Consider the following 18707-nt stretch of genomic DNA (forward strand, 5'->3'; position numbering starts at 1 on the left):
TGAGGAATAAGCTCTCCAGCTTATTCCCCGAAGACATAGTATGGTCTTAGGATAGGCGAGTATCACTAATTGTAACCTAACTACTTAGGTTACAACAACAACATATGTATCAATTACCCCGATCAAATTCAATAATTACATTCAAAAGAAAACAAAACAAGCCTAGTCTAACTATGAAACAAAGATAAACTAGAAGGAATTGACATGATAGTCTTGTAATCTTTGCAGCTAGGTATGATGGCATTCCAGAACACCTTCGCATGCGGCGGCCGCAACAAAATCTACAAGCTTGGTTTATTTACATAGTCCAGATGAGTTATCTAAACAAGTGTGAGGGGAAGGGAGAGGAAAGAGGCTTCAGGTGTAACAAAATCAAGATAAAAAGATGGGGCCCAAGAAGGGCGGTCGCGTAATCAACCCGCACCGAGATCAATGGCAGTCTTCGTGTCCTGGTACGAGGAAAGTGCCAGATCAGTGATCAGTCACCGGAGTCAAGTCCGCTTGAAAAACTCACATTGGTACGGTTTTCGGAATCGGGTTGGTGGCAGGAAGTGGTCAAGAATGCGCATCTTGGTGGCAGCGGGTGGGGGGAATGGGGGGGTACCTGGCAGAAAGCGAAGCCAGTAGGCAGCCCGAGTCGATGGCTCATTTGCGTATGGGAGCCGGCCGGGGCTGGATTTTCAGGATTGCGAACAGCGTCCAATATCTGCAGCCCCACAGTTCATATGCAGGCGCATGCACGACCTGCAGGCTCTGGTTTTTGGTTTTTGGGAGCCAGCGACATCCTTTTCCGAAAGTGCTGTAGATCTATTCCCAGCAAGTCGAAGAAATCAAGAACCATAGCCTAGATTCTTCATCTTTGTGATCACTCCGGACTCTGCCGAACAGTTCCTTGCCCAAAAGTCCGTTGAAGCGTTGATATCGAAGCCCGCGTCTCTGCTGCGGCGGAGCACCTGCTTGGTGAAATGAGGAAATGCATAAAAAGAGTTTGAAAACCCTCTTTACTCAAGGCTTGCGGAGGCGTTCCAGCTCTCTTGCACTGTTTTGATTTTGCGCAAGCTACAGACTATTCGGATGGACTCGCCTTTTTGGACAGTTTTGCGCTTTGATCAAGTATCAAGCAAGTATATCATGTGAAATTGTCTATATGTACTTGCAGCAGCCATTTTGACACTCTTTTTAAGAGAAAGGAAATGAATGATAGAAGAAGAATGCGAGCATATCCTACAGATGAGAAAGAGATGTCCATTGTAGAAAAACAGGACATAATAATTCAGGTGTTCCAGACCATGTGTAGCGACTTAAAGCACAATCTCGACATATCTAATAGTTTGCAAAAGCCACAATCAAAGACGTCGAGTTGAGTACATCGAGCAGGCACCAAACAAAAAGTCAATCTAAGATAGCCAAGACAAAACACATCAAGCCCAACGTTAGATATTCTTGCTTTGGAAAGCATTTGATTTAATGTGGTCGGAAATTACCATCTCCCCGATCCTGGTATCGGGTTTGTAAGACTTTGATTGAGCCACGATGGCGGGTAGTCTTCAGGGGGTGAAGGTACGTGATAAGTTGTGCGAGTTTTTACACAACCATAACATACTTAGCGGAAAATATGAATGAAAAAATTAAATCGAGTCGTAAACCTTCACTATTGCCCAAAATGTGAAAAGTCTGAGGTGAACCAAAAAAGGCACTCACAAGCAAAACCACTAGTTTTGCCGTTGCAAGAGTATCCCTTAGTTTCGGTGAGGCATGCTTTCATGGAGAAGAGTTTGCATAATTTCAATTTTTAAAACTAGCCATCCGATCCTTTTTGCGAAGGCACAAGCAGTAGCACTCACCTTTAGCAGCAGCCGTGTCCCGACCAAAGCCAACGGTGCAGTTTTGGGGAGTGAGCGGAGCTGCGGCCGATTTAGGCGAACCATCGTTTGGCCGACATCCTTCAGCAGCTATAAATAACGGTAACCCAGATTATAATTATTATTAACAATCGGAAAATGAATCGCGCGATGGCTTTGCGCTGATATCATGGAACTCAGCTGACTCACTGACGTAACTACCTCGGCGGCACCCTCCGGTGCAAATCAAATCCGGAACCTCATTACAAGCTAGAAAGAAAACAATTATTCACCCCAGAAATCTGGCTACGACTTCTTTCAGGATTAATTGAGACTTACTCGCGGAGTTGGTGTTTGCACCGGTGTAATAAAAACACTGTCTGGGCGTATCGTCATCTGTGGTCACTGAGGCGGCTGAAACGACCTGCCCGATGAAAGCGAGGACAGAAAGGGTGAGGCGACTAGAACGCATGCTGATTGGAGTGGAACTGATTTCAGAGGATGGAACAAGTTTGAACTCGAGGAATGCGCGAGGGATGAACTGAGGAACAAGGGGAGGACCGATGGCACTGATAAATAAATAATCGAGTACATATTGCAAATGCGACACCAATTCATAAGCGGGCATGGCACTGCTTGCCACTGTCACCCGTTCAGTTCGGATCGGTTGGGTTGAGCCTCCTGGATATGCAGCTGTGGGCCTGTCTGATCCGCAGTTGAACATCCATCGCGGTTTCTCATGTGATACGGTGATGGCCCGCACAAGTTCTGATGACGGATCAACTTGAAGCACTGCGTTGCTCTCTTGGTTGCATGAGAAGGTTGGACCCTGTTGGACCTTTCAATTTTTTTTTGTTTTGGTGTATGTATGGGTTTGTTTTGATTTTTAGATTAACTTTGGCTGGAGTATCCCACAGTCCCTTGCCGGTTGTGTAACGGTCTGGTGCTCGGAGCAATTTTTCCAAGATTGTACAGCCATTCCGAAAAAGCTTGGGTTTGTTGGAAGGAATTTCCACCCAAACTTTGTCTTGGATTTGCCAATAATCACTGGCAAGGTTGGACATATGTATATTCATGCCCACCTCATTCTTATATGCAGGGTGCATATACAGCAGCCAGATGCCCTCAATCATCTCCTTCCTTTCATTTTTTCCTAATTCTGAGTTCAGAATCAAGCAATTTGGCTGATTTTACCCTAGATGGCACACTTACCCTGTTCGCAAGGTTGGATGGTGCTGGTCCCAGCGGCCGGCGTGTTTTTTTTCCGCTACCAAACAGCTTGATTGGTGGGATCCTGCAAGCAACTGCGCTCGCAGGTCTGGATATCATGTGTCCAACCTTGATGTTGGATGCACATACATTGGCAAATCCAGAAGGAATTTCCAGCGGAAATTCCTTCCAAAGAAGCAGCTTTTTTGGAATGGCTGTACTGTAAAAACCCCGGGGAAGGAAGAAAAGGTACCACCCAACTACAGCAGTTCCGAGAAAGCTTGCGTTTCCGGACCTGCAATTTTGCCCCCTGAACTTGACTTCAACTTCAGCCACATCCCCCCTGTATTCTGGACAGCCCGGGTTATACAGGGCTGTGGGGCCTGACTGGGCAGCCTGGTGCCCTGTCATGCCACACGGGCGCAGGGGAGTGGAGGACCGCTGGACTCAAAATTTGACAAGGAGTCCAACGGTGCCACTCTCCAAAGCTAAAAGCTAGCTATCACAAAGATAGCTTTTGCACCAAATGCATGTTCCTGTATGGCAACGGCCATACAGGAGGCAATACAGGAGGCTGAAGTCGAGTTCGGGGGGCAAAATCGCAGGTCCAGAAGTGCAAGCTTTCTCGGAACTGCTGTACATGATTGTAGCAGGGCATCAACTCTCCCCCAGAGAGGTACAACACCAGGCCATAACACTCCCCCACAAGCCAATATCACTGATAACAGAGGTGATATTGGATTGGACACCAAATGGACTGGTGTGAAACTACATACAAATCTAAGTGTTACTCCCTGACAGACTTGTTAACTGTCAACTTTCACGCATACTGGCTACTATACTAAGGCCCCATTTGGCAGGGCCCAGTGTCATATGTGGGAATAAGCTGCTGCGTAATAAGCTGTGTAATAATCCCAAGCAAGGTTTATGAACCTTATTGGGATTATTACCAGGCTTCAATTATTTTACATGGCCGTTTGGGACAGCCACTGTCATGAGTGCTGAGGCTGTGGTTTGAGGCAGGTGGGAAGCGGAAATTACAGGGAAATCTTGGGTCAGACCAAAATATCCCTTTTGGCGGGGGAATAATGGAGTGTCAACTCCGGTTGTCAAGTTTATGACGCTCAGTGGGATGCCAAACAGGGACATGGCATATCATCATTTACCCTGTCCCCCCAAAAATAATCTGCATATCTGCTTATTACGCTCCCACATTTTTGGGGCCGGCCAAATGGAGCCTAATAATATGTTCAAGACTATACTATGTTTTATCTAAAGATGGGACTTTTGGCACCCATGAACTGTGGAGCTATTTTAAGGCAACTACACCCCTAAATCAATAATCAATAATATGCTTATATATAAGACTAGAAGTAGCTATCACATTCATGTCATGTTATGTGAGGGTTACAAGCTGGGGAGATGTGACATGTGCAAGATGTAGGCAATGGGATTTGAACACACAACAGAGGCATCGCTGGGCTCATAACATGTAGAGACTGTAAAATGAGGTTGTAGGTATAACATGAGGCCATAACATGTACAACCCTCACCACAGCTCATCTCATCTGACTTGACCCACCACCTCACTCCCTTGGGACCAATCTATTTATTTACATATTTACACCATTGGTGCAAGAAGACAGGGAGGGGGAGGGATTTTCCTTCCCTCCTTCCTCTGCACTGATCTACATAGACAGTTGTAATGATCCAACCTGACAGAGCAGACAAATTCATTCAGTGGTTTGTTTGATGGACATGGTGAATGCGGTGTGATGTGCAATGGCTGCAGGATTGTGTCCAAGATCAATAGGTTTCCAAAACAGCTGATTGTTGATTTAGTGGATGAGTGGAGGACTTCCTGTCAGCATTTAGAGAGCTCTAGATGACCCTATAGTATAACTCCTAAATTAAGACATCCACTAAATCAACAATCAGTGCACATGAAAGTTATGAGCTGTAGGGTTAGGAAAACATTTTCCCTTCTACCAAAAATTAAGAGTATGGGTGTGTAATTTAAGATCTGGGAGGCTCCCAGACTTGACTGAAAGTCCTCCAGTGTTTCCAAAATCAAAATGAAGATCAAGTGTGACAGACTGAGTGACTTCCCGTTGAGACCTGAGGGTCTCCCAGAAGTGATCTGGAGAAGCTAGATTTCTCTGAAAAAGTCTACACTTTTTGGGTCTTTAATTATATCCACAACTGCAAGGGTCTCAGATGTGGAGGGAAGTCATCAAGATCTGTGGGCCTCCCAGAAGCAACGGTGGGTAGTTACGATAACAGTTACTATCAGTTTTTTTTCTCCTTCAGTCTTTAATTTAAAATTCAGAACCACCTAATGATTTTTCTCAGCTAGATCAAGAAGTCATAGCTCTCCTCTAATAATTGGTGAAATAATTTTCCATTTTTGTAAAAATACTGCCTGGATATCCTTGATTACACTTCCAGTTTTTAGTTACTGGTTTTAGTTACTCGTAACTGCAAAATTTGACACGGAATAAGGGATATCAATTTATTCTTTTGACAAAAAAGGAATTTTTTTTTCACCAATTTTTAGAGGAGAGCTCTGACTTCTTGATCTAGCTGACAGAACATTATATTTGGTTCCTAATTTTAAATTGAAGACCAAAGAAGAGGATTCATGGTTATCGTAACTACCCACCGTTGCCAGAAGTAATCTACCAAAATGCCACATTTCCATGTGAAAATCTTAACTTTTTGGGTCTAAACCAACATCTGCATGGATTCCAGATTGCACAGGAAGTTCTCCACTTTATTCCCCTTGTCTCTCACTTCTCTGCCCTCAGTCAGTACTATTGATATACACCTCAAAACCATTAGTGTTAAATCAGCTTTACTCAAGAGGGAAGCCTCACCAGCACCTTTAGCCTCTTCTACATTATTAGTAGTCTAGTTGACTATTTCCCTTCACAGCTCTTTCCTGATCTTTCTGGAGTTCCACACCAACCTGTGGCAACCCATTGTTCACCCTGGCGTGGGGCTGACATGCAAAATACAGTTTTTTTTTGCTGTGGTGTAGCTGCATGTGAATCAAATCATTGGGTTTCCTCAATCTTTCTGCACCCCAAACTTGAGCCTTTCCGGTGGGGATATTCCATCCTCACTGCTCTCCTTCTTGAGATCAAAATTGAGCTCTTCTCTTCCTCATCTCCATATGGACTTGAAATTCACAGGGTCAGCCTAACACACAACTCACTTTACCAGTGGAGCTGTGGTGTAGATCTAACTTAATGTCAGTCCCCCACTTTGGAGGACCCTGGCACAAAGCGTCCTTGTGCAAAATGCAACCTCTGAAGGAGGGATTTAGGACTAATGTCTCCAAACTGAACTGAGAGAATATATGAAAGAATACAAGCAACTAAGAGTTTTATTTCTTGTCAATCTAACTATATTATACTACAAATAAAGTTTTAAGAGAGATTCTTTTTACCTAAGAGCAAGTGCAAGACCGCTCTCTACTGAGTCTTTGAGACTTGATAAGAGAAATAAAAAGAAAACAAAAGGCCGGAACTAGGTTCTTCGGCTGGACCTGAGGTCTGATGGACACAACACACATCAGTGTTTGTTCTAGTTCATCGTCTAGGAGACTTATAGTCCTTACCGTACGTGAGCGCTAAGCTATCAGTACTGGGTCTAGTTTGCGTCGGTGAAGCGGTTAAGGAATCGTTTGACTTTGTCTATTGAACATCAAAGTTTCCTTTAGCTCTTATTCTCCCCCATCTGCCTAGCTATGAACTCGTGTACTCACCGGTTCGTCCTGCTTCTTGAGTGGACCCGGTTTTCTTGGTCTGGTTTCGGTTGACTTTGTCTACTGGAACTGGAACCAAGTGTTAGCTATTTGTTCTATCACTTGAGCTAATAGAAGACAATCTGACCTTTTGTTCCGATTGTAATCCGCTCTAACAGTGATGACGATTTGAGTTTATTCTCAAGGTTTGTCTTGCAACCTAAGTCTGGATCTGCGGTTCACAAAAAAGTGTACTCAGTATTTCCAGCTTTGGCACGGGACTGCGGAAGTGGTTCGCATTGCTTACCTCTTTCCGCAGCTTTATTAGATTGCAGCGCCTTTCGGCGCTGGTCTCCTAGGTCTGCAATCTCACAATATAATCTTCTAAAAGGCTTTTGCTGGAGATTTTGTGCCTTTCTAATTTTTACCCTGTTCCGGAGGGGCATCATGCATGCCCTTTGGACCATGAGACTTCTCTCACTCTTCCTTATCTCTTGCCACTACACATGTTCCTCAAAGTGCAATCATTATTGCCCCATGACCCTTCAAATCAAATGTATGTATTTTCAGGGTACCTTGAATCACCTGTTTGTATTGACCTGACCACAGAAAACTGTTTGGTTGTTCAATTCAATTACACAGGAACCAGGCTCTCCAAGCTCTGGTTGAGATGCCTTGGCCACTCTGAAGGATTTTTAACCGGAGGCGAGTGGAGCGGGCGGAGGGAGAAAGATCGGCTTAGCCAATAGCAGACAAAGTCTGAGAAAAAGGACCGATGAAACTCACTCAAAGGGGCTAATGTGCCTTCGCAGATAAGACAGTGGGCGGGCTCAAGTGCGCACACAGGAACAGATGGTCAGAGCTGATGATCAATTCCTGAGTAGTCTGTTGTGTTTCAATAGACTACATACAATGTGCTCAAGTTGTGGGCGCGCTTTAGAGGACACAATGAATAAGTAAAAAAAAGGTACATGCATAAAGGAGGGGACATGTTTGTGATATGAGAAAAGGAAAAAAGGAGAGCGGTGACAAGTGAAATTCCAACACACTCCAGCTCCTGCATCCAATCCACATTATGAGGAAAGGGGCATGAAGCCAAGATGGTCAGCTGTCTTGACCCTTCAGGGCTTCAGCAGAGGTTGCCTAGTTTTTGCTGTGTGAAGGGTGAAAAGAAAAAAGGGCATAAAAAGCCACAAAAGCCCCAACCACTCAGGCAAGAAGCATGGCTCAAGTCGTAAGCCTCCATTCAAGAGGCTTAGTTAGGGTAGGGGGTAGATGTTGTGGCATTCAGATCACCATGACCCACTGGTCCCCAAGTGTACGTCTTGAAAGAGCGCGGTGGATAGTGGGGTGCAACGTGGGAGTAAGAATATGCACAACGGTCGTGATAACCCCTTCGGGGCAGTTCGGGGCCCCTCCCATCTTTCCACCACCCTCGTCATCGTCATCCCCCACACATACATACATACGCAACAAGTCACAATCGAACATTCAACACCGAGTCAACAGCGATCCCTCATCGAGCATCAAACACACACACCATGCACCTCCTCCCTCGCTTCAAGAAATTGGCCACCTTGTCGGTTTTAATCAGTTCAGTTTCAAGTTTATTGACACCCGAGAAGCTTGAAATCAGTGCCGATTTCCCTTCAAACAATCAATTCGGGATTGTCTTCAATGGCCAGCCCAATAAAATCCTGCAAGTCATTTTTTCTCTTCTTACAGATCCCTTGTATTCGCACAAAGAGAGTACAAATAGATAATAACCTTGCAAACTAGTGTTTAGTTTAAAGGTCCTTAACTTAGGGAGAGATCCGGTCGAGGATGTGATGAGAATCCATCAAGTATGGAACGAGTTCCGGGAAATCGGTGGCAAAGAGCGCTTGCTGAGAAAAGTGGGTGGAAATTCCCCCGAGTTTTTCATCTCCCTCTGGCAATCCTTTCCAGCAGAATAATATTAACTTGGTTTGTATGTATCTGATCTACAGGGTGTTCCAGTGCCTTCAAAGAGGACCCTACCACCGAAAATCGAGCCATACATTATACCCTACATGTTCAGTGCCGAGGAAAGAGAAGGCAATATCGGTTTGAGGATTTGGGTTGAATGGAGTGGTCCGACGGGGAAGAAGCATCGATCCATCGCTTACGATTCAACTGTCACAATTCAAGAACCTCCTACCCGGTGGTTTGATCCCCAGCTGTATGTCGTTCATACCACGCGATCGGGTTCTAATATTGAATAGCCTGAAGGTTTCCTTGCTAATTGTTTGTTATGACATTCATAAACACAGGATCCTACTGTACATCATCTTGGCATCTACATTTGGTGGGATCGGATACATGGTTTACAGCTCTTACGTCGTTCCAGTCAAACCAGCTCGCTCATTGAAGCCCAAGCAGTCTACAGAAGGTTCCCTCCGATCGAGCTCAAAGGTTGCTACTCCGACTGGCGGTGCCTACGAGGAAGAATGGATACCAGCGGGCCATTCAGTTCGACCTTCCAAAAAAACTGGCGCAGAGACCGGCGGTGAGGAGAGCAGCGGGGCCGAAGGAAAGGCTCGCAGACGGAAACGTTAATTGTTTTTGCCGCTCAAATAGTACTAAAACTCGAAAGAATTCATGTTCATAGGATTTTTGAAGGAGAAAGTTTTTTTAACAACATAAATGAAATAGAATAAATACCTAAGCAACACGTCTAGCCCAAGTTCCTACAAGATCCTTAACTCCTAGGTGTTGAGATTTGGACAGCTGGAAGTATTTCATTCGCTGAGAAAACTGTCTCCTTGACCTGGTTGATGTTCCAGGTGATGAAAAGGTCTGGGATGGTGAAGTGGGTTTAACTTGGGTTGGACGTGGATGGCACTGGCCCTCACTTGTCGCACTCCCCACCTTCCGATCCCCCGGGGGATTGTGCTCCTCATGCCGCCGGCGGGCTGCGTCCGCTCCCGGCCTCTGCCCTCACCGCACGGCACCAAGCTGTACCAAGCCTCGGCCTTCCGTCTACATATACTTCCTCTCAGATCAACCGAAACGGGGCCGCCGTGGATCCTGGTCCAAAATCTTACCTGAAGCTCTCCAGAAAGATTAATGTTCGTTCAGTCCACCTGCTCGGAAACTTGAAGGCACGGACTGGTTGAATCCCTAGGAGTCCAAGGGGCTCTTGTCTTCTGCTTTGAATAGGTTTGCTTGCAGTTTTCTTCAACCTTGAGTGAGCTGATCTGACTCAGTTTTCACTGGTTTATCTATGTACGATCGCAGTTGCGCAATCCGAAGTAGCCGGAATGGACGCCAAGCAGGCACAATTGTTTACTTCGTCGGCCGCCTTCTCAGCCTACGCGGCTTCAGTACTCCTGGTTAGCGATCAGATCAAAACCCGAGTCCCGGATCCTTATATGGTTAGTAGATTCCACCATCCAAAACTCCATAGAGGAAATTCCTCTTCGTGATTCTCAGACCATCTTGCTCAAGCTCTTCCTTCACACTGCAGGATGAAATCTTTCACGTCGAACAGGCAAAAACGTACTGTGCAGGTCAATGGACAACCTGGAATAACCTGATCACCACACCCCCTGGACTGTCAGCTCGATATACCAGTTCATGTATCTTGTTTGGAATCATATACCGACTAACGCCATGTCTTCGATCCCCGCGACCTTGCCTCCACAGATATATCGTTCCCAGTTTACTCCACCAAGCCTCCCCAAAATGGTTCCTTTGTTCAACCAACCACCTTCGCTGGATGAATGCCGCTTTACTTTGTGCATTCCCACTCCTCATCAGCCGGATCCTCTCTCACTTCCGAACCACTCCCTACCCACCGAGACCGGGCGTCAAACCACGCGTAAGGTTCCTGATCCCCGAGGATGAAATCATCTTGGAAGCCATCATCATCTCTTGTTTCCCAATAGCATATTTTTCTGGCTTTCTATTTTACACCGATCTCGGCTCTCTATTTGCCATCATAGCCGCTTACGATCAAAGTCTCGCCGGTCGCCATGTGTTGGCTGCTCTGGTTAGCAGGAAATCAATTATCTGGTTATCACAAAGGGAAAGCTCTGGATATATATTGATATTTTAATGCTTCATTTGTGCGGAACAGCTAGGGCTATGGAGTTGTCTCTTTAGACAGACTAATATTGCATGGGTTGCCTTTATCGCCGGCTCCGCCTTGATCAGCCATCTCCGTCAGATCAGCAGCACCACCCCTCCTACTACTCCGAAATCTGGACAAGCCAATAACGTCAAGAAATCGCACCGTCTAGCCCAGCCCTACGACTTATCGCTAACGAGCGCTTCTTTACGTGTGCATCCCCGATCTAGCTTTCTTAACTTTTTAACTTGGCTATATGCCTCTTGAGCCAAAGCTCTGGGTAAATCTCAATATGAATGGTGTCTGACTTACGTGACAATCAACACTTTGAGCAGTCGATTTACCCCGAGCAATCCGTTCACTGGTTTTGGAGAGCTTGTCCAACCTCTCCAGTACTTTGCCTGTCGTGCTTCCGTATGCTGGTGTACTGGTTTGCTTCATTGTTTTCGTTCTATGGAACGGAGGGATTGTCTTAGGTAAAATTATGTTAACTGATCTGTTCTTTTACGTCCCGTAAAAATAACGAGCTGATGTCCGAATGATTCTTAAACCCGTTTCTTCTTTGTGTACATGGACCGGAATCTCGACTGTCATGAGCCTAGGCGATAAATCCAATCACACCACGGCTTTACACATACCCCAATTATACTATTTCGCAAGTTTCGCATTCGCCTTTCTGGCCCCGGTATCGTTTGACTTGTTTTTGATCAGAAGGACGCTCAAAAGCCTACTTGGATCTCCTAGGTAGCTAGCTTAAGTCGCTCATGAAGTTTTCTGATGAATATTGCAGTGTTGATGTCTATCTTTTTTAACGATATTCCGGAATCGTTCTCGACCATCAGATCATTTTTCTTGAGCTCTTGCTTGTTTGTCACAATTCTGTGGACTATTCATAAATTCACGTGCGTTATCGTAACTGATCAGTCTCTACAAGTTCAAACCCTGAAAGAAGATGTATTGAATGGACGTTGATTCCCCTTGGGCATTTGTTGAATCTTTAGATACGAGCACCCATTTCTGCTGTCTGATAATAGACATTACACGTTTCACGTCTGGAGAAGAATTGTCAAATTCCATCGAGTGGTCAAGTATTTGTTCACGCCGGGCTACATGATTTGTATAAAGATGCTTTGGGAAAGGATAGGTGATCAATGTTTTCTTGCAGATTTTTCCAGATAGACTCGATCGTATTGCTCGAATATTTAGCTGGTTTTTTTCTTCGAATGCCTGCAGCGCGATCATTTACGATGAATCTACTGATCACGACTTTCTATATTATCGCCTTGGCACTCACTTTGATACCGTCGCCCTTACTCGAGCCGCGTTATTTCCTTGTCCCTTATATCCTACTCAGACTGCATATTCGACCAGTCGTAGAGGAAACCAAGACATGGTCGATCAGGCTGTTCACAGAGGGCTGTTTATACGCCCTCGTCAATCTGATCACTATCGCCGTCTTCCTGTTCCGTCCGTTCAAATCACGGCCAGGTGAATGGGAAGGTACCTGGCAAAGGTTTATGTGGTAATTCTGTTTCTTATCTACATACATATATTTATCTCAAAAACCTGCACTGTGTACCTACATGTCTTTCATATTTATGCATGAGTTATTATCAGTTGCTACTTGCATTACCTCTTCCTCATAAATAGCTGCAACAACGAAGCAGACCAATCAAAGATTACAGAAAGATCTCAAGGAGCTCTCATATGCGGCCAACAGCCTTCAATAGTTCCTTATTATCACTCAATTTCTACTGAAAATATTCTCACAGGCATCATCCCTTCTTACAAGTTACGACAGAAATTTCCCCTGTTTACAATGGAGGACTTCCCGTCGAGTCTGGGAGCCTCCCAGATCTCAATTCACACACCCAAATTCTTAATTTTTGACAAAAAGATAAGTGTTTTCCCAACCCCACAGTTTATTGATTTCATGTGCACTGGTTGATTTTTTGATAGGTGTCTTAATTTAGGATTTAGAGGGGCATCTAGAGCTCTCTAAATGACGACAGGAAGTCATCCAATTCCAGGGGTTTTTTTTCCTGTGCCCAAGGTTGAAAGGGCTAAAAACCATGAAAATGCAAACAAAAAGCCAACATAGACCAACTGGCAAAAAGAAAACAACATGAGAATATGGGTGGGACAAGTACACAAGAGAAGATGACATCATAAGTCATCATGGTGGCCACTTCTGTTCGTTCATAACAGAAAGTGAAAAAAGAGAGGCCAGGGCTAGTGAGATGAATTGAATCTGATTGCTTTTGACAACACAACATGTAAAAGTGATCCCAACCAGAGATTTCCCAGTTTCTGGGAAAATCTCTGCAGCATTTCCCCCTGCTGAAGGCTTCCATAGCAAGCCTGAAACTCCGGAGCCTTGCTCTATTTCCTCACATCAAGAGCCTCTATTTATACCTTTCAGAATACACCCCCGCCACACACGTTATTGTTCCCTCACTCCTATTGTGTACCTCTCTGACTATTGTTCATGTTTATTGTTCTCTATACTCACATTATTGTTTAATTAATGTTCATCTTCCCGATGCCCCGATCTGATTCAAACACAAAATTGTGTTGTCTATCACATGCATCTTACCTGATTTATAGTTTTCCGAGTCCTCTTCTAATTGCTATTCCCTGATCCAACATTTCCGCAATGCTCAAAAAACTACTCCTTTCCTTTCCCAGTCTCCAAAGGTATCTCATATTGATAAAAACAACAGGTTGCACATCCCTCATCCGGAAATTTGAACCTCTCACGCTTACAATTTCAGCTTGCCACAGCAATTCGACGCCTCCCTGAAAAAGCGGTATTGGAAACTCCTCCAAGTTTCCTTGACTCTAGATTGTCTCCTCCCTACAATTCCTGCCAATCGTAGTAATTCTTTTGTTCCTACTTCATAACGTCCTTCATTCAAAACTGGGACTGGATACTATTTTCCACGGCTGATGAAAAGGGATGTTTTGGTGTCAGATCCTAAATAGAGAAACTGGAGTCTGTTTGAGAGAGGACCTGCCAATGTTCTTGTTCTTAACCGACCCCAGGGGTTCAGGGGGTGTAGCTCGCAATTTTGGGCCGAGTACCGGCAATGTACGTGTCAGGTGCCTGGCAAGGGGGAATAAGGCTATCTGTTCTTGATCTATACACTAACGTCGATTAGGAAAAGCCCCGGATCATTCCTCTTGTTCGCAATGAAGAGCCTATTATCTCCATTGAGAAGTGGCATCAAGCCAGTTTAGCAAGCCCGCTCTCTTCCCATAGCATAGCCGTTGGCAGAGTCTATTTACACTGTCCCCCTATAGGATCCAACACATGAGTCAGGGTACATTTACAGGTTTTTTCAACTTGGCGCATATTCTGCTTTCGGACCCACTGTTCCGTAATATTATTGGTTTAATTAGCCACTTAGGCATTAGTGCTTCAGCAGCGAGCAATCACTATCAATGGGTGGGAGGAGCCTGAGATCATACAAAATCATGTTCAAGGTTGAATATTGGAATTAGGATTCCAATAAATAATTGGGAAGTATTACAAGACCGGAGATCAAACGCTATCGAGCGTCTTCCTGATACGTCCTTGGCTGTTTTATCCATTGAGGTTATCACTCATCAAAGCTCTGCGGAATCATTTGATCTGGATTCGTCGGCTATTCCTGTTCTGGCTCAGCCTCTACAAATCTGACTGTTGTTCCGCGGCGCAGCCGCTATTTCCCTAGTAATAATAATCTGGAAGCCTTTGAAAGGGCGTCTCACTACGAAAAAAACTTGAGAAACTGCTGCCAGTTGACATGTGGCATACGTGAGTAAATACTCAATTAGAACCAGGTTCATACAAATGAATCCCAGGCTGGAACAGCCTGGAATATTTGCAAGTTGCTCAAAATCTTTCTAGTGCACAGCTGTGCGCTAGACAAGACTGAGCTGATCTGAGGCAATTGCTCAGCTGGGATCTGCATGGTCACTGAGGCAAATGCTCAGCAGGGATCCAAGGTTTGCCAAAATGGGCTTGTCAGCCAGCATCAGGTCAACTAGGAATAGCTCCTGGTCAACAACAGGAAACCATGTCAACCAGGAGTAATCCCTCCCGGTAAAAAACAAACCCACTCAATGACGGGCACACACCGGTCATCAAGTGGATACACAACCAACTTGATGACCGGCACAGTCCAGTCATTGAGCGGGCTGAAACCCAGTCAATGACAAGGTTGTACCCAGTTGTCAACTGGGAGGGATTCCTCCTGGTTGACGCGTGTACGGTGTTTTTGGCTGGGAGGGACTGCCCCTGGCCGTGTGTTGTATATTATTGTTGAACTGGAGGGATCTCTCCTGGTCAACATTTGTATCATGTTGTTGGCCGGGAGGACAAGAGCAGCCTGGCTCATTGCACTAAGAGGGACTAGTACATAGTCCCTTGTCCCAACTGAGCACTTCACACTGATCAGGGCTGATAACTCATGAGCCGCAATGATCTAGTGTGGCTCAGCACCAGGCCACACTGAGCTAGTCTGGAAGATGCTTGGAATGAACAGGGAAAAACCCAGGTTCCCATCAAAGTAGTATCAATGTAATTGCATGTCAACTGACACTGATTTCTTGAGTTTTTTCATAGTGCCTGGTACACAGTCAAGGGTTGGGCAGATTTGCAAAGCATGGTGCATTTTATAACCTCAGGAATGGCATGTCACTTCCTGCATATAAATCTTTACTCTCCAGAAAGATCCAAACACATCTTTTCATACCTTTTATTTTGAATCAGCTGGTGGTATTGCACAAAACACCTATCATGCAATACATCTTGATCCACGCAGCCATTTGAGTACACTAAGACAAGGTCAAAGGAATGCAGAGAGGGGAGAAACAGTATACTATGAACATGTAGTTTTGAATATGGCATCTGAATAAGAAAATAAACACCAACAGAATTTTGAATAGTTGTCTAAATAGATATGCATAAACATTTTTTTTCCTAGCCAAAAAGGGAGACCCTACCAACGTGAATCAAGTTGACGGTTTAGAAGGTACCCACTTGATGTCTGTCGATTCGCCGAGCCAAAAATCTTTCAAGATTGCGGGTAGTTTGATGCCCGTGACCTTGTTATTCTGGTCCAGGATGACACCGTTCTCAACCAGACTTACGATCAGCCGGGGCATTGCTTCAGCAGTGGCGTTGAGAGTGTGGACGTAAGCCGGCTTGTTGCTTCCTCTCTGGCTCGGAACCGGCTTGCTCTCTGGCTCGGAACCGGCTTGCTCTCTGGCTCGGAACCGGCTTGCTCTCCGGGTTGGCTTCTCCTGAGTACTGATTCCCCATACAGGGATCGGGACACGGTTGGCGCACTTTTGTGCGGATCCCGAGCCGCCGGGATTGGTAATCCGTGCAGTTGGAGGCTGAAGAGACCTAGGTATAGATGTACGGTAGGTGAGCGTTGGGAATTCTGTCGGGAGGATTTCCCAGGCAAACAAAAATTCATCACTTACCTCTCCCCATCTTCCCCGCCCTGGCATCCACGTCTCAATATCATATTTGTGGTAGGCCAATGCGCCTAACTCCTGAGAGACTGGCAACGATCTGAATCTGAAGCTCGAGCATCTTTTGAAACATTTTCCCACTTGTTGCGAGGTCAGAGTGGGTGATAGCCATGAGTTCAACTTTCTTAAACTGATGGATCTTTGTGCATACTTCCAAAAGTACAGTCATCCTTTTATGACCACTTCCGACAACAATCAGCAAGTTAGAAACATTGCTCCAACCGGTACCAATAACACCCCAAAAGTTCACAGTAGCAAACGGGTTCTACAACATACCTTCAAATGATTGATTGATACTTTGCTTGAGATGATTCCACTGAGATATCCCGCAAGACAGGGAACGTCTCAGCTCGACTGAGAGCTGAATGGTCTCCTCATTAGCGCAATCCAAACCAAGCATATCATGAATTCCCGTGTGTACAACCAGATCAATTTCCCATGGATCCTTTGAGAGACACAGCTTGTAACTTTGTTCCACAATGGGAGATTGAGACTCATCTTCATGAGCTCTTTGTCATCAAACACTTTTTTCTTGAGTAGGTGCAAGTCTTCAGGCACATAATTGGTGAGGTAAGAAGCCCGGCAATCACCAAATCTCTGGATAGCTTTGATGACCCAATTTTTTTGTCTCTTAAGAGCCACGTAATTTTTTCAACTCGGGATCAAGTACCCAAACTCCCATTAGATTCAATTGCAGAGGAGTAGTAATATCTTTATAGTTGTACTCAAACTACTACAAGTCTTTGACAATCAATAGAGTTGTTGTAACACCACATTGCTCAGCTTGTACAATACTCTATGCAACTGGTTCATGTTCAGCACCAGCAAAAATTGTCTGCATTCCCCACAAATGTAATTCAAATTCATGCAATAACATCCTCAGACACACTGATCTGACGTATGATTAAAAGAAATTGAGTGTCTCCTTGGGTCATAGTACCTTGGATGGTGGACTGTTGTTGCCTAGAACACTAAATATTTCTAGGCAACGCGCTCAGACACTGTCCACAATCATCAGGATACGGCGCCAATAGGTACAAATGTGAGATATCCACACACCACTACAGGAATTAGGTCAGGTTCCTGCTCCTCAGTGATCAATTGTCCTTGGATTTAGATCAGAGAATTTCCAATTGTGAAATTGCCAAACCACGTTGGATATCCTCAGGAAAAAAATTGCTCCCTAGAATTGGGACCTGCTCAATCAAACCTGCCTGCAACCAAATCATATATGAGGAGCACAATAATAATTTCCTAGAACCAAAAATCAGTCCCTGAATGCCTCCTTTATTGAACTATATATCCCCAACTCACCGGTTTTCATTCTCTCTTCTTTCCAATCCTTCAAAGACAAGTATATAGTTGGTGTGCTCTCTATCATGGACATATGGTCCTTGATGCAAGATTGTGGATTCCGCTTCAGGTCAATTCCCAATCATACACACACTACAACATTCATACAAAGTTGGGGAGAACCTTACACCAGGGGAGATATGTTCCCACTCTCCAGGAAGTGCCAGAGCTGAATTTTATGTGAGTTTTGGTCGGATGTGGGCCTGATGCAGATTAGTAACTCATCCCTAAATGAATTTTAAAGTGGATGGAGAAGTGATTCAAAAGTCAGCCAGAATTGATTTGGGACTCAACACAATGTTGCATAGAATTCTCTTGTTTTTTAGGTACAACTGTAGGAAAAAATATGATAAAACAATATTTCACCCAAATCCAACTCATCAATTGCTCCTGTTTATTGATGTTGAAGGATAGCAAAGCAAAATTGACATTCTCAAATGTAATTCCTCCGAAAAAATGGGTTTCTTGTAATTCACGCTATATGCCCTCATGCACAAAATTAAAGTAGAATTCAACTCAATACTATTGGGTTTAGAATTTTGGAATGTGATTTTATGTTGCACTAGAGGCCAAGGCGGCTTCGCCGCTGCAAGGTTAAATTCCTGTGTTGGAACAAAAAAAGCTCAATTTGGACCAGTACAGTGCTTGTCTGATAAAACACCACATCAGTTATCAGAAAGTCTAGTTGTCAGGAATTGACATAGAACTAAAAGACCCAAACTCCTGCTGTTTCGGGCAAGCCAAAGTTTGAAGCAGATTTGTGCTGACACTGCACTAAATGTGCTATCATGCTGTGCAACACCCCTGAATACATTACCACTATGGTCTATTTTGTAGCAGAAAAAAACCCCTGCATTATTTTGTAGTGCAAAATTGTAACAGTCCAATATATGTTTTGGCATTGGATTGTTTTTTAGCACAATATAAGGTGATGTTATCA

General features: G+C 44.6%; 3 protein-coding genes across 3 annotated transcripts; 2 read left to right on the top strand and 1 right to left on the bottom strand.

The window, feature by feature from the left end:
- Nucleotides 1-1480: 1480 nt before the first annotated feature.
- PtA15_6A370 (uncharacterized protein) lies at nt 1481-2565 on the bottom strand (the record flags this gene model as incomplete). The annotated part of the gene is made up of 5 exons (XM_053170068.1): nt 1481-1602; nt 1702-1758; nt 1845-1952; nt 2052-2111; nt 2181-2565. 5 exons carry the CDS (start codon nt 2563-2565, stop codon nt 1481-1483), a joined length of 732 nt encoding a protein of 243 aa, XP_053021296.1.
- A 5774-nt stretch (nt 2566-8339) lies between these two features.
- On the top strand, nt 8340-9375 carry PtA15_6A371 (uncharacterized protein; the record flags this gene model as incomplete). The annotated part of the gene is made up of 4 exons (XM_053170069.1): nt 8340-8497; nt 8585-8693; nt 8787-8998; nt 9090-9375. The coding sequence occupies 4 exons, from the start codon at nt 8340-8342 to the stop codon at nt 9373-9375; spliced, it is 765 nt and encodes a 254-aa protein (XP_053021297.1).
- A 704-nt stretch (nt 9376-10079) lies between these two features.
- Nucleotides 10080-12414, top strand: PtA15_6A372 (uncharacterized protein; the record flags this gene model as incomplete). The annotated part of the gene is made up of 9 exons (XM_053170070.1): nt 10080-10193; nt 10286-10374; nt 10465-10810; nt 10898-11099; nt 11224-11364; nt 11491-11632; nt 11731-11790; nt 11890-12032; nt 12122-12414. The coding sequence occupies 9 exons, from the start codon at nt 10080-10082 to the stop codon at nt 12412-12414; spliced, it is 1530 nt and encodes a 509-aa protein (XP_053021298.1).
- Between the last annotated feature and the right edge of the window lie 6293 nt (nt 12415-18707).

This window comes from Puccinia triticina, chromosome 6A (assembly GCF_026914185.1).
Source record: "Puccinia triticina chromosome 6A, complete sequence".
NCBI classification, from domain to species: domain Eukaryota; kingdom Fungi; phylum Basidiomycota; class Pucciniomycetes; order Pucciniales; family Pucciniaceae; genus Puccinia; species Puccinia triticina.